General features: G+C 42.7%; 1 protein-coding gene across 1 annotated transcript in view; it reads right to left on the bottom strand.

The window, feature by feature from the left end:
• Positions 1 to 13,550, bottom strand: part of Cfap44 (cilia and flagella associated protein 44) — a 91,257-nt gene extending 77,707 nt beyond the window's left edge. Inside the window, exons 1-6 of the mRNA XM_021185422.2 lie at positions 13,487 to 13,550; positions 7,685 to 7,780; positions 5,056 to 5,181; positions 4,435 to 4,588; positions 1,695 to 1,857; positions 61 to 163 (exon numbers count right to left, since the gene is read on the bottom strand). Of these exons, the coding sequence (XP_021041081.1) occupies positions 61 to 163; positions 1,695 to 1,857; positions 4,435 to 4,588; positions 5,056 to 5,181; positions 7,685 to 7,775 (637 nt within the window). The 5' untranslated portion in view covers positions 7,776 to 7,780; positions 13,487 to 13,550. The remainder of the gene's footprint in view (positions 1 to 60; positions 164 to 1,694; positions 1,858 to 4,434; positions 4,589 to 5,055; positions 5,182 to 7,684; positions 7,781 to 13,486) is intronic.
• Between the last annotated feature and the right edge of the window lie 3,044 nt (positions 13,551 to 16,594).

Here is a 16,594-nt window from a genome sequence, read left to right as displayed (position 1 = left end):
GGTCACCTTCAGGACGTTAGCTTTGAACATGGACTACTCCAGAGATCTTGACGGACTCACCTCTCAAGATCCTGTAGGGCTTCAGAGAAGGGTATTCATAGATGATAATCTTTGGGAAACTTCCTTTTTCGGCAACTGCAAAGTGAGTTTTCTTTGGATGGACCTAGAAAAACAGAGTCTCACTAAAATATTCAATGGAAAATTTCACTTAGATATTCTTATCCATGCAGTAGTGACTGTTACTGTGTAACTGGCTACTACACTGCGCTTCAATCTAAAATTTTAAAAAATGTGCATATGATAAATACTTAATGATGGATATGAACTGAACTAAAAATTAAAAGGAATTTTTAAAAATTAAGGCTTAGCTTTATTAAAGAAATCATCTTAATCTTATGAGTATTAAATTCATAGTGATAATGAAGGCTTTACTCTTTAGTGTGTGTCAGAATTGCTTCAGAGGTTCATCCAGACACAGATTTTAAGCCCGAAACCCAGTGTTTCTTAATTCACATTTATATTTTTTAAAAGTGCTATGCCTCTGCTGGCCTGGATGGTGATGTAAGAACAGCTAAGTAGGACAGAAGACCAGTCGTACTTACAGTGTAAGTCGCTCTAAATGGTAGAAACATTTACAAAATGTGTGTCTCCATTCATTTTCTCCCTGAAAGACTGGGTTACTTATGACAGACAGAATTTATTTGACTAGCTGTCCTGAAGAGTTGGAAATCCAGAACTGTGGAACAGCATCTGTCAAGGGTTTTTGTGAGCACCATCCCATGAGAGGACCTGACAGGCTGACCTCCTGCTGAAGCTGCCTTCTATCCTGTGGTGACACATCCTTAGGATAATATCTCTTTCTTTCTAAAAGACTGAAACTGGACCTCACAGGCTAGTTAATAATATAGGTTAAGATCACTTAAGACTGATATTCTCCTGTGGGGTCGGTGTATTTGTTTAACCTGCCTTTAAGACACTAATTCAACAACTAATCTTGCAGCCTTGGATTTCCTACATTATCAGTTTTTATAACTACACTGATGCACAGCTGTAATCTTGATTTATGTACAGAGTAGTGAGATAGATAGATGGATGGATGGATGGATGGATAGATAGATAAATAGATGATAGATAGATAGATACATACATACATACATACATAGATGCATAGATAGATACATAGATACATAGATAAATACATAGATAGATTCATAGATACAGAGATAGATTAGATAGATAGATAGATAGATAGATAGATAGATACATACATACATACATACATACATACATACATACATACATGCATGCATAGATACATACATAGATAAATGCATAGATAGATACAGAGATAGATAGATAGATAGATAGATAGATACATACATACATACATACATACATACATACATACATACATACATAATTTCCCCTCTATTCAAGAAGCTAAGGCAGGAGGATCTCAGGTTTAAAACCAGCCTGGCCTCTGTACTGACTTTAAAGCCAGCTTGGGCTTCATGAAAAAGAAATAAAAAACACTTTAAAGAAAGAGAAAGAAAAGGGCTTAGAATAAAGATAGCTGTGCATCTCATGTGGCCCTACCACACCCTGCATACCACTGGTCTCTAACTGCCACTGTGACAACTGAGGAAGACAGAACCAGGGATTCCCTGCCCCCGGGTCACTAAATGTTGGCATACCCCAATGGCACCAATCCCTTGGCCACTGCTACTCTGCAGGTAAATTTGTGTCTTGTCTTTAAAATCCAGCAGGATCATCTGGTTCCCAGCCACGTACAACAAGGTGCTGCTGTCCAGAAGCTGTAGGTTGGCTCGCTTTCTGCAGTCATAACCAAAAGAATGGCTGGGGCAAGGCTGCTAAGGAGAACAGTAAGACAGAACATCCAATAGGGATCCGATGCCTGACTAAAACAACTGAGCCATTTTTAAAACCGATACTCTATTTAATTAACCGTCTGAAATCAACAAAGCTGAACTTTACCCTGAAAATCAGAATTTTTTTATGGGTCACAGACATAGTTTTATTTTTAAAGTAAGCGAAAATCTTCATACAGAGACTTAAGTTTTCTACTTGAATTTTTGGGAAGAAATTCTGAGATTTGGGGATAAGCAGATAGATAGAGCTAGCCTTTCTAAATGGGGATCATTTTCCTCTGTATCCTGAAAACAGAACCATGCCATACAAAGTCCAGGTCTTCACCTTCATAGCTGCCAGTCAAGTTTGCTGAAATCATAGTAAAAATCATTTTTATTATTGTTTATATGGGGTGTATGTATGTGTGTGTGCATGCATGTGGTGTATGTGTGTGTGTGTGTGTGTGTGTGTGTGTGTGTATGTGTGTGATGTCTCTTCTTCCATCTTGGGCCCCAGGGATTCAATTCAGGTCATCAGGCTTATGTGGCAAGTGTTTTTAACTCACTGATCCACCCTTTAAAAATATTTTCTAGGCCTCTTCCTTGAAGATGAAAGACATTAAAATTCTGGGATGATGCGGCAGCTGCTGGTTCACTGGGTAAAGGTACTTGTTGCCAAGACTAACGACCTGGGTTCCATCCCTAGAACTAACTTACTGGACAAAAAGGGCAGACTCCTGAAAGCTATGCTCTGACACGCCCTGGCACATGTGGGAACACACACGTACACACTTGCATACATTATACATGTAAAAAGCAATGTAAAGAAAATCTGACATTTGTAGGAATCTAATACAAAATTTTACAACATGCCTACTGTATTAAGTTCAAGTTAAAACTTAATTAATATAAACAGATTATTTAAATCCACTAATATAGGACACATAAAATATATAGATTTTCCAAGGCTTTTTTTTTACTACATTTCTATATAAGCAAATATATGTATGTATGTATGTATGTGTGTATGTATGTATGTGTATGTATGTATGTATGTTTGTATGTATATATGTAAGTGTGTATATGTATGTATGTGTGTGTATGTATGTATGTGTATTTATGTCATAGAGTAAAATTGCATTAATTCAAAATAGAAGTTTAAAGATCTAGGTTACATAAGATCTTATTGGTACAGTTCAGCTCAAATTTAAAAACACAAGACATAAAATAACAATGTAAATGAGAGCAACCTATGAAAACTTTTAGCATCTCAGTGCTGCTTCAGTGGACAGATCTTTCCAAGAACCTGTTTAAGGATGAATCTATTTCTTGAGACTTTGTTAGGGGGGTGGGGGGTGGGGAGGGACTATGGTTTTGGAGGATCCACTTATTTGTAAGAAAATTTCTTATGTCTGAAAGACAGAAAAGTTAAGAAGAGAAAATTCCAGATTAGAAAGTAATTTGGGGCAAATTAGTTTAGTCACATGTAGGCTTGAAACGGAGTTCAAAGCTGTATTCAGAAAGCACGCACCCTTATCTCCAAACTATACCTTTGGAAAGAGGCCAGTTGCAGTGCGGGCTGACAACAGCCACTATTCACAGACGGCAAGCTGAGGCTGTCGCGGAGACTGTACTTTAATTACCCTCTCACAGACCTAACATACAGACAGCAAACACAAGTGCTCTCCTGGGTCAGCCCTACGGTTGCTGCCTGTCTTCACAAACCAATCAAAACTTGCTGCAGTGTGACCTCTTTCTCAGAGTCACCTCAGCTAACTCTTCCGGTGCATGATGGGAAAGTATCAGCCTTGACAATGGTACCATCAGTGCCTCGAGAAAGGAAAGCAATGATGTCACTAGACAGGCCTTGGCAAAGGGAGGCCAGCCTGGGACACTGAAGAAAATGTCAGTAAGAAGCTTTGCAGACTCCTGCGAAAAACCACATCTCAATGAACAATATAGCCTGGTCCATCTGTGAAAAGAGGATCCCCAAAGAATCATTTCTTCCTATGGTGGAACCGAACAAAAGCTTAACTTAAATTAGGATCGACACCCCCACCACATTTCTTACAATTTCCTAAGTGAAAGGTTGGTAAACTTGTAAGGCAAGAAGTAGATACCTTAGGTCAGCAGTTCTCAACCACAAGTGGAGACCTTGCATGTGTGTGTTGGGGAAGGGGGGGGGGGTCACATAACAGATATATTTACATATATCTGATTCATAGCAGCAACAAAATTACAGTTATGAAGTGACAAAAAATAACTTTGTGGTTGGGTGTCACCACAACATGAGGAACAACTGTATTACAGGGTTGACACATTTAGGAAGGTTCAGAACCACTGCCTTAGGCTTTCTAGACAAAAAAAAAAAAAAAAAAAAAAGTCTCAATCACAACTATTTAAGCAGCTATAGACAGAATGTAATGGGATGTGTCTGTGCTGCAATAAAACTTTATTTACACAAACAGGCTGGAGGCCACATTTGCTCCAGGGGCTATAGTTTGCCAACCCCTGACCTAGGGAATGAAACCCTCCCGCGTTATAAATGTATAGCTGCAATGGATACTTGAGGGTGAGAAAATAAAGTGGGATCCGTTCTTCTGAAGACACGTATGGTATGGAAACAAGCTCCAGGTAATCGTAATAGAAGGTCTCGGAAAGCACGGTCTTTACATCGGCTTCTGGCTCTTCCTTAACTTCAACAGGAGGTTCCTGGGAAGCTAAAACATGAAACACGTGAGCTAAGAAGAGTACGCATCGAACCCTAAAATCATATTTCACAAAGGGAGGAAGGCCATGCAGCGCCGTGCCTGAAGTTAAGGACAACCACTGGCCTGAGCCCGTGTCCCATGCTGCTAAACTCGGGAGGAGCGGGTTGTGCGGATGGAAGGAGCGTGAGGCGCGTGCTGGCCACGCTTCCAACAGAGGACGTGGAGAACTCCTAGAACTCCTAACTAAGCCGAGGCACGATCCCTGGATCACTTTATCCCCAGATCAAATACAAGACTTCTCGATGTGGTCCTCAGAAACAGAATGTAGAACCCCTGAGGGCGGCTTACTTTCTGTACCCGAGTCCACGTCCTGCAGATTTCCCGTTTCCTCGATCTATAAACAGCAATTTGACTTGTCCGAGAAATTTGCCTTTAGAAACAGCGACGGTTACTGAGAGAGAGCGAATCGCGCTTACGTGCAGGAGCCTGAACGTACTCTTGAGATGAATGCGAGCTTTCGTCCATGTCGTCCAAATCTAAGTCATCACCCAAATACGACTCTTCCCCTTCGGTACTTAAGTCGGCTGTGGTGTCTTGGGAAGCTTCATGCATAGATATTAAAGACCACTTGTTTTAGTTTAAAATCTCACAAGATCTTAGTTAAATGTTTTTTTTTTTCATTTCCAGAGCAACTAAAAGCTTTACTTGTTCATTCTTTAAAGGTCAAGGGTTTCTATTCAAACTTTCCTAGAACAGACTTTATTTGATCAGACTTCAACTTTTACAAAAACGAAAAGGCCTTCTCTGTGAGTTCATTTCTGTTTTCATTTCCTTTCTAGTCTATTTCTCTTATGGCATATTAACAAGAAAGGATAAACAAGACGCCAGCATGAATGTCGGTATACTGCAGTCATAACGGCAACTAATATTTGATAGGTTAGGTTGAAGAGCCACAATGCTATTTAAGTGTAACCCTCTTTGAGTATGGTAATTTTTCTCAAAGTAAAATCAACTTATTATTAAATATTTTAATAAGTTAAAATACTGGCTTCAGAGTAAACTAATGAGGAATGAGAACTGAGAAAAGAGAAGATTTTGGGACTAAGACAATGTTCGGTTCCTGTCCAACCATGGGCATGCTTAGAACCCACCGTGTCAATCACACGAGAGACTAGCCTGAGGGACTTTCAGAAGAACAGGGAAGAAACAGCCAAGTGCACCCCGAAATACCTAGTAAGTCTGAGACGAAGCTGAAAGACTAGAGACAAAAGCCCAAGAGTATTATAAACGACAGCAAAAGGCTGGGCCACAGACAGAATTCCATAGGGTGCACCCATTTGGATGGAAAGAAGGTACCTGGATGGGCCAAAGACTCAGCTCTGCCCAGGGAGGCTCTGGAGAACCACTCTCTAAGTATACCTGAGCTCTTGTGGCCAGGGCACCTCTGCTCTCTCATTGGCAGCCTATGGAATCCTTCTCCATAGCTTTCCCAATTTAATTTCCCAAGTCACTCATTTAAATGGGCTAAAGGGAGCTGATGGCTTGGCAGGTGAGAACACTGGCTGCTCTTCTGGGGGACTGGGTGTTTTTGATTCCCAGTACCCACACAGCAACTAACAACTTCCTATAACTCCCGTTCCACAGGCCCTGTACTGTACGTATGTGGTGCAGACATACTTGTGGGCAGATATTCACACATGTAAAAGAAAAATAAATAGTAAGTAAAGAAGTGAGACTCTAAAAGGTATATTTTTTTCCTTCAAGGTCAAGCACTGCCACACAACCCCAGTAGGAACTGTGTGACAAGTTCCACAGACTGAGGCAGTAGACCTCAAAAGGAGGAGGCCTCCTGGAGCCGGTTGTGGAACTCTTGGCCAGAGAAAAATTGTTGAGCCGTAGTTCTTTTGGCTACTTATCTGTTTTATCTTTTCTATTCCTTTTCCTACTTATGAGATGTTCTTGATAGCCTAGGCTTAATCGAGAACAATGTTAGAAACCATCCCTTGAGATGGAGACACTAACCATGACCTCATCACTGGGAAAACCAGCGCTTCAATTTATAAATCATGTATAAGATAGTGTTGATAGATTAAAAACTTTCCCAACAGTAAAATTTTATACGGCTGCACCGTGTGTCATCGGAAGTAGGCTTTGGTATATGTTTAAGAAAGCCTTAAAAAAAATTAAAACAGTTTAAATTTATGCTTTGAAGATTTACAGAAAATCAGGTTGTTAAACAGTAACTGATCATAAAAAATTTACTACCTTGTTCTTGGAAATTTGTCACTAGCCTTAGATGATTTTTGTATTTTATTGTGCCAAATGATTATAATATCCGTTCTACCTGACTGCTTCATTGAATATATTTTTTAAAGTTGTAATACCTGTTTCTTTATGCATAAAAACCCTTGTTTGAGAGCTGCAAAATACACTCAGATTCAAACTGCCTCTGTGCTTGTTTCTGTTTGTCACCGCCGAATCCTTACCCACCTAGCCTTTGAGGATCCTCATCCCAGGAACCCCCATACCCGATTGGGGTGGTCCTTGGCAAAGCACCTCCAAGTGGTGGACTCGGGGCTTAAGCCAAACTGCTTTCCATTCTGCTGTATCCAATTGTCCATCAAAGACAGATCGCAGAGGAAATGGAGAGCAAGATATTCATGCAGCTTGCTATCAACATAGACAGCTGACATTTCTTTGGTTGTTTTGACCCAGGGTCTAATGTAACCCAGTGGGTCTCAAGGTGGTGGCTGGCTAAGGCTGAGAATGAGCCCAAAATCCTAATCCTCCAGTTCTTACCCCTGGACTGGCTAGGATTTACACTTCCACGTCAAACAGTGCCAGGAATTGAACCCAAGACCTCTGGTACTTTAGGCCAGCCTTCAACCCTCTGAGCTAAGTACAGAGAGATGAGCTAGGAGCTGGGGTTAAAAAATTAAGGCATAGATGCTACTTTTATGGAACAGGTGAGTCTGTGAGAGAGTATGGAAACAGGCCAAGCATTTCTGCCTGTAAGTCCAGATGGTCCTCTTTTTAAATGATCTTACCCAAAGCTGATAACAAAGAACTGTGTGTGTGTGTGTGTGTTTTATTACCCCTACTCACATTTCAAAGTGGACCTATGAGCCAGCTTTCCCTCATTCCTTGATCCTGATCTCCCCCCATCAGAAGTGTCTTGGTCATCTGGCTCCTTCATATTGTCTGTAAGTACAAAATGAGAGAGAAAGACATAAGGCCAGAATACAGAAATTAACAGATCTCTCCCCATCATGAATTCCACAAGCACCACAGGCCATGTGTGCTGGCACTCTTGTGCCTGCACTGTATCCAAGATGAGGTATAGTGGGAGGCTGTGAGCAACATCATGAACCTCATTGAAAGTGGGAACTCACAAGTGTCCATTCTCCAGGCATACCTGCCTTTCTAGTGCACTCTGGCTTTCCCAAGACCCACACTGAAACACGACACCTTCAAATGCATCCCCACTAAAACTAAACCTCTGCCTCCCTTTCTTTTGGTCAGTCCAGGGTCTCCTTTTCCTCATCTTATTATCAATCCCCATGGAGTTACATAAGTGTCATTGTTGGAGATTAGCTCAATCCGGAATCTGAGTGTCCAAACGCTAAAGGTCCTTGTCCCCAATTGGTTTTTGATCAATCAATAAAGATGCCAGTGGCCAATGGTTGGGCATGGGGCAGGACCTTTAGAGTTGCAGAGGCTAGGATGCAGAGAGGAGATGATGTAGGTTCGCCAGAATGTGGGGACAGACAGATGGACAGGGAGCTGCAGGAGACAAAGCCAACCAACCTTGTGAAATTTCCACTTTCCTGATTGGGCCTAGGATAGCAGGCGAAGTATTAGAAGTGCCCAGTCGTTGAGTTAGCAAAGGCATTAAAAAAAAAGTTAATGTGTATGTGTCTTTCATTCTCACATCTGAAGAGCTGCTGGGCAGGTGGCTGGAACTGTGCAACCCTCCGAGATCATAAGCAGAGTAATCAAAACTTATATTACATTTCGTTTCAAATATATTTTTGAGCACATCTTCTGTGTCTCACAGGCACTAAATTACCAGGGTACATGGAGGTGGGGGGAGGGGGAACCATGGATGGACTTGAACTTCCGGGAGCTTATTGTTTAGAAATACGCAGGCATTCAACAAATAGTGGGAATTTGAGTGCTACAAGAAATGAAAAATGAGAGAGTGGGGTAAAGTGGGCGTGTGTAACAAGAAAGCTAAACTAAGCTGGAGGCTTAGGGAAGCAGGGTTTGAGGCAGAAATGATAACTTGGTACAGGCTGGGGGGAGGGGAGGTGCAGGATAGGCAGAGAATAGCTCCGAACTTAGCCTACTGATGAGCACAGGAGCCGTCGTGTCGTTGGTTTTACACCCGGGTAGGACAAAATACCCAGAAAACGCAAGTTAAGGAATGATGGCTTTATTCTGGCTCACGGCTCCAGGGTACATTCCACCATGGCAGCAGGAGCTGGGAACAGCTGATCGCAATTGCATCCACGGTCTGGGCTTGAATTCTTTTTGTTTATAACCCCATCCCAGAAAATGGTGCCCTCCGCGTTGAGGGTGCGTCTTCCCTTCTCAGTTTACTTACTAAAGGAAATCCATCGCAGACCTATCCAGAAGCTTGGAAGCTTTCCTGGAGAGTCTAAACGCTGTCATGTTGACGGTCAAGATTAACCATCATGAGTGGGGGATGCATACGAAGAGTAGGCGGATTACCAAGTCACGTGACAGTTTCGTAAAGGAAGTCCATACTGTTTTCTCCAATGGCTGTAGGACTATACATTCCGGATCAACTATAAGCCGCCCCCTTTCTCCATACTCTTACCAGATTTTTTGTTTGTTTGTTTTATTTTGCTTTTTTTTTCCTAACAGTCTTTCTAACTGGGGAAAGATAATGGTAAATAATTTTTTAAAAAATCAACATTCAAGGTATCAGAAGGAAAGTGGACCTACTCTCTAGGTTATACATTACAGGCTCTAGAAACCAGGTAATTGGCTTCCAGGGGCCACTGCTTTCCTGAGCCAATGGGTTTCTTGAAATCCAGGAGTTGGGCAGCACACGTGTCTCCCAGTGACTTGAAGCCCACTTGTTTCCCACTCTCTGAAAGGTTCACGAGGTCTGCTTTCTGACAGGTTATTTCTCCACCACTGGTGAAGTGAGCTAATTTAAAACAGATTAGATTATATTAAAGGCAGGTTGACTGGGAAGTTGCTCCTGGGTGGGTGAGTTCACTGGCCCCAAGGAAGTCACCATGGGGAAAGAGGGGAGGGTAGAGAAAAGGGGTGTGTGGGCAGAGAGAGAGAGAGAGAGAGAGAGAGAGAGAGAGAGAGAGAGAGAGAGAGAGAGAGAGAGAGAGAAAAGGAAGAGGAGGAAAAGAGAGTGCCCAAAATGTCAGGATTATATAGGAAGGAGCCTCCATGGGGAAGGGCAGCCAGCACAGCCCCTGGGCTGGAAAGTTCAGGGGTGGGGGCAGGGTATGTTGGGTAGGGACTGAGGGATGCTGGGAGAACCTGCAGGCCAGGTTTGCTTTGGTTTGCACCTTGGTCCCTTGTCCTGGGGTCCAAAGCCAAACATTTTCTTCCTGTTGCCTTTCTTTTCTTACACACATATTTAGTATGCCGTAACCAAGTGATTCTTAGTCTTCCTAATGCTGTGACCCTTTGATACAGTTCCTCGTGTTGTGGTGACCCCCCCACACACACACCCATACAATTATTTTCATTGCTAATTCATAACTGTAATTTTGCTACTGTTGTGAAACATGATGCAAATATCTGTTTTTTCCCCGAATGGTTGCAGGCACTGCCTGTGAAAGCGTCATTCCACACCCCCAAAAGGGCCTTGGCCCACAGGTTGGGAACCACTGATAGTGAGGTTAGGCTGATTCCATGGCAGGCTTCAAATTGGCAGTTCAGGACTGAGCAAGTCCAGGCAAGTCCAGGTCTCAGAAACTCCCCCACCACTTGGCCTGTGGCAAGGACAGTGAGTCAGCAGCAGTTTCCAGCCTCCATGACCGGTAATGGAATATCCCTAGAGATGGAGTAAGATAAAGGTCACCTACCCTGGAATCCCCTAAAGTGCTTTAAATCAGCTTGTGAGCTTGGGTGTCTCTCGCTCTCTATCTTGATAATGGGAGACCCCAGCATGCAGAATAAAACACTTTTTGTGTTTACATACTATTTGAGCCCAGGGTATCATTCTTTGGCAAATCGTGGACCCTTACAATATAACTGAATAAAACTAGATGCATTTTTTTAAATTAGGCCCATAGGTCTAATACATTTATTCAAAATTATTCTGTAGATAAACAGCCAAGGGTGGCAAGTAAGGACTTGACCCACAACGGAAGATAAGCAGATACAAGGACAAAAGCGTCGCGATGCTTTCTGGGCTGTCATGACTGTTGTGTTCCTCACAGGGCCAAGGCTGCCAGAAAATAAAGCTTAGTATTGAAAAGGTCACCTTCGGAATTTTGGGAAGGTCATGAAACACTCACCCCTCCGGAAGGGAGAGGCTTGTTACCACTTCTCAGACCACCCGCAGATGAAACTGATCTGCAGGTGGGGACACATCCCACAGGACTGACCAGTGCTCACCTTCAGATAAGGGCAGCACCCCAGTTCTTTCAGTTAGACCTCAATGACATAATTTGAACGTTTTTCAAACTTATAATGATTAAATAAATTAATTGCCAACTCATTCCATAGCTTCTCAAAATTTTTACCTTCCTAGATTTAAAAACAAAACAAAACAAACAAAAAAAAAAACCACCTTTTCTGGACAAGTGCCAAAAGTGAGGGACTATCAGTTTACCTCATCTCCTCATTGGCTGGAGACATTCACTGCATTTCTCTAAGGCAAGCTAAGGTTTCATCTTTGGAGGGGACAGACAAAATTATAGCATGTCAACTCGTCTAAATCAGTATATAACAATGAGAACGAGCAATTCTTGTTTGTGTGTTCTCTATTACATCCTCCTTAATAGACAACCAGTATAGACTAACTAGGTTCGGGAACCTATTTGCAGAGGGATTGTTAAGTCTCCCTTTATGAGATTCGAGCTTATTGATTCAGCCTATTGAGTTAACCCTAAGAAAATGTAGAGAGTGAAAGTTCTCAGTGGTGCAGAGGATTGTGTGTCCTAAAGAGTTGGCTGGAAGCCAGACACAGGACATCACAAGGGAGCGTTGCTCAGATTCACTCACCAGAGTCCAATCCTTGCTCCCCAAATCTCAAACAATCTCTGCAGTGTGCTGGAGCTGGTCAAAGCTAATAACCAGTAACTGATATAGGAAACCAACTCAAGTTTGAGTTTACTTTGTCAAATACAGTGGTAGAAAAAAAAATAGCTTGTGGTAGGGTCTTTTTGTTTGTTTGCTTGCTTGCTTATTGTTTGGGTTCTTCTCTGATGGCAAACACGAGTCTAAAAATCTCTGTACACATGATCTCACTTGTTTTTAAAATACAAGGCAGATGCTAGTATCATAATTTTGCAAGTGAGAAAGAAGAGCAGTTAGACATTTCGTCCTTCCCTATGACCCAGCTCATGCAATCCATTTCCAAGGCCCGTTGCCAGATGGCCAGCTATGAAGACTTTTGCTTTCACCCTTGTCCTCACCTCTTTAAGTACCAGGCTCACTGTCCCTGTCACTGCAGATAACCTCTGCTCCTACTCTGTTTCTCTAATCCATTTTATCTTTAAATTTTCTTTTCATGGGAGCTGGAGAGGAGAGATACCCCAGCAGTTAAGAGCACTGGCTGTTATTCCAGAGTACCAGGGTTGAGTTCCCAGCACTCCTGTGGCAGCTCACAACCATCTCTACTGTCCAGTCCCAGGGCAGCCAATGCTTTCTTATAGCCTCTGTGAGCACTGCACACATGTGTGGTACACAGATAAACATTCAAAGACTCATACACATAAAACAAGAATAAACAAAACCTTTAAAATTTCAGCTTCTCGTTACATTTATTTATATCTTATTTGTGCGTAGGTGGGTACATGTGTGGAGGTCACAGGACAATTTTGTGGACATTCTTTCCTTCTACCATGCAGGTGACAGGAATGGGACTCAGGTTGTCCAGCTTGGTGGCAAGTGTCTTAACCCACCGAGCTACCTTGCCAATCTTCTGTTTTCTGCCTTGCCCTTTGTATTCATGAGAGAGCTGCCAGAGCACCACTCTCGTTTACAGCGTTGTCGAGTGACTATGTTGCCATCACAGGAGAATACAATACAAACCCTTATCATGGTGTAAAAACCCTTCGTGGTGAGGTTGCAGATCGCTGCTGCATCTCACACCCACTCTTTGTTCCTACTCCCCTTTGGCCCCTTTTCTCTGGTGTCTTACTAAGCAGGCAAGTAAGGCTACTCATGACTAACGAATACACTGTACACTCGATCCCTACTGCCTTTGCCTATTGCCAGCGTTCAGCCTCACTCCTGAGACACTTGGCCTGCATTTGAATCTTAACAAGAATCCCAGGAGGCAAACACAGCCATTTTTTTTTTCCGAGATAAGGAAAATAGTGTAGAAGGGCCCACTTGAGAAGACTCACAGCTAAGGGTGGGCAGGGGTGGTTTTGTTGACCCAGGCACATTTGCAGCAGGCTTTCTTCTTCCCTCTGTGGTGACCTAACTTCTCTGGCTACCTAGTTGTTTCTTAACCTGCATCACCAGTTCACTGCAGGCAGGAGCTGTGCACACATCTAACCCGCACTGGTTGCTTCAAATGTTTGCGTTCAATTACCACAGGAGGACCGGGGAAGTGTTCCAGAGAAATTGGACCATACTAGTTCCACCTAGAAGGTGAAGTTCACTGCTCTCTGGGTCGCTACCAGATTTAAGGGAGACTCATGGGGACAGCCCGGCCCAGGCTAAGAGCCCACTTACCAGAGGTGTTCGCTACAGCAGCTGGTTTCTAGTCACACCCGCCCAAGGACTCCGTTTACTGCGGTTGCCATAGCAACGCCACTCCGCCCGCTGGTAGTGATGTGGGGGGAGGGGAACAGCAGGCTATTAGGCGCATGCGCAGCATCCCCCAAGGTTTTTGCCAAAACTGAGGTGTTGCCACAGAGTCATCCCTCTGCCCTGGGGAAGAAGCTACTGCGACACCCCCACCCTCAGGAAACAGAAGCCCAGCATTCCAACAGTTTATGAAACAGATGAGTGAGCATTTAGGTACTTGCCCAACTTTCCAAACCAGCCAAAGGGTCCTGAGGCAATTATTTGCCAATTAAAAACAAAACTTTTAAAATGGTGTGGTCTTGGCTGCAGAAGGCAGCTTCCAGCTTCATCAACATCGAAGACGAGTATTTTCTAAAGCTTACCTGTGTTTTTTAAAGAGTAAATAAGGGTTTGTGTTGTGAATCTTGCTGCAGGAGGTGGGCACATACAAAGCAGAGGCTTAATTTTGGGTTTTTGTTTTTAATCTGCAACATATGTATTGGACAAAGGATTTGTATATAAAATATATGACGAGCTCATGCCTTTATTTTTGTTTGGTTTTGTTTTTGTTTTTCAAGGCAGGGTTTCTCTGTGTAGCTGTCCTGGAACTCACTCTGTAGACCAGGCTGGCCTCGAACTCAGAAATTCGCCTGCCTCTGCCTCCCAAGTGCTGGGATTAAAGGCATGCACCACCACACCCAGCTAAAACATGTTTTTATAAACCTGAAATGGATGGTTTTTATTCTATCTTCTGTTCTGGTAGTCTTGTGTTATGTTTGATATTTTCCTATGCAGACACCTTAACTTTGATAGCTCCTTAGCTATGCCTTGGAGCAATTTGTACCACATTCCTGCTGCGTTGACATGGAACTTCTGTTAGCTCTAGAGTTAAACAACGACAGGAGAGCCAGCCATCTTACTCTGGGGCACTTCATGGCAACCTGTAACACCAACATCGAGAGGCTAGTTCTCTTTGAAAAGGAGATGGAAATGCTGGCATCTTCCAACAGCATGTCTCTTCAGGTCTTTTAGACTAAAATCCACAGCAAACGAAGACAGGGGAGATGCTGTATGTAGCCAGCTGAGACCACAGTGGGGGAAAGAAGCAGAAAACCTTTGCATATTGTTTCAGATGTTTAAAATGTCCCGTTAGAAGAGGCCATCACAACAGTAAAAATAACACCAAGAATAACCCCAAACAAACCCACAGCAGAGCAAGCCTATTGATGTGCTGCTCAGCAGGAGGGACAGCTAGAGAGAACAAAGGAGCTGGAAACCAAGCTCAGTGCATGTGCATGTACCACACACACACCACACACATACGCACCACACACACACATACACCACACACTACACACACACACACACACACACACAGAAAAACAGTTGGAAACAAAACCACTTCTAAGCAGTAGAAAGACTTTCTAAATTGGGGGGAAAGTCAGAAAACAGTAAACTTTGCATCTGTTTGATTTTATAAAACAAAGAGGGTTTTTTTTTTTTTTTTTTGTAGGTAGTGAAAGGGAGAAAAACACCGGTCCCCATTTTTCCTCCCACATTCATCAATTCTTTGTTATCTACTGTCTTGACTTGAGTGTGAATAAAAATATTTTCACTGAGAAATATTTAAAAGATGTATAAATCACAGCAGGTGCCTTACAATCTAGAGAAAATATGAAGTTTATGATATTTCAGAGACCACTAATACACATTTATATCTTGCAAAACCAAACCAAAACCAATGATTCTAAAGATCACACGGTCGGTCTGTAGCTTGACTGGGTGAAACTGTGGATGAGAACTAGTTTGGGAATCCTTGCATCACCTGTCCTGGGTAGGATTAGTGGAACTAGTCTGGTTGTCAGATTCTCATGGAGAGAAAGGAAAATGCTTGTTCCTTTAACTACAAATTCAAAACCGAGGCTTACCACCTGTGAGTGGTCCCTAGTGATTTGTACTTAGGACTCAATATATGACCTGGAGGTTGAGACTCAAAGATTATTATCTCAGTGATAATCTTTTTTCTTTTAGTAATTCTTTAAAGACCACTGAAATCTCAAAACCAGCACAATGACAACACCAGGTGACACGCCAACACAACTGGGGAAAAATCTAGCAAGGCCTTGTCCCTGGATGAAGATCTACAGGCAATTGGCAGCTGCTGAGGAAGGGAAAATTGGTATTCTTCAGGGAAAAGCTCCCTGCTAGGTTATCTTACTCCACGTGGTCATCCCCAACACATACACATGACCAGCATCAAATGGACACAACAGTTGTGTGTGTGTGTGTGTAATAATTAAAGAAGAAGAGGTCAGGAAATTGAAAAGGAATAGGAAGACATGGGAGGAAGTTGAGATATTTTAAAAAACAGTCCTTATGTATGAAGTTCTCAAAATAAATGTTTAATTAAGAAATAAAAGTTTATGAGAGGTCCTGAGTTTATACATGGCTCCCAATAGAGAAGGAGAAGAGGGAGCCGTGTGTAGAGGACAGGGACTAAGGGTAAACCCACACAGGTGCGTGTTTTCCAGGTCAAAGAAAATTCTGACAAAATCAATCAATCAATCAATCAATTCTTCGAATTCAGAAATACAATAAACCCAAGGAGCCTAACACATATGAAGCATAGCACTGCTTCACCGGAAGAACTGGCCATGTTAGCCTCATGCACAGCAGCTCGGTGGTATGATGATGCAGTGTGCTTTGTGTCCTAGGAACCACAGGAACAAGCCAGGCTCTTCCTGGTAGCCCTGTGGTTTGTGGTAGGTTTTTTTTTTTTTTTTTTTTTGAGACAGGGTTCCTCTGTATAGCCCTGGTTGTCCTGGAACTCACTTCTGTAGACCAGGCTGGCCTCGAACTCAGAAATCCACCTGCCTCTGCCTCCCAAGTGCTGGGATTAAAGGCGTGAGCCACCACCGCCCGGCTCATGCCTTTAATAAAAAGGCAAATAACCCAACAAAAACTGAACAAAAAGTTTTGAAGCTACTTTATGAAAGAAGGCATACAAATGCCAATGAACAGACCAAATAGGTAAGGCATCACTATCAGGGATGA

This window comes from Mus caroli, unplaced genomic scaffold (genome assembly GCF_978045245.1).
Source record: "Mus caroli unplaced genomic scaffold, Mus_caroli_1 scaffold_17, whole genome shotgun sequence".
Lineage (NCBI taxonomy): Eukaryota > Metazoa > Chordata > Mammalia > Rodentia > Muridae > Mus > Mus caroli.
The sequence above is the reverse complement of the archived record's forward strand: the minus strand, read 5'-3'. Positions and strand labels throughout refer to the sequence as shown.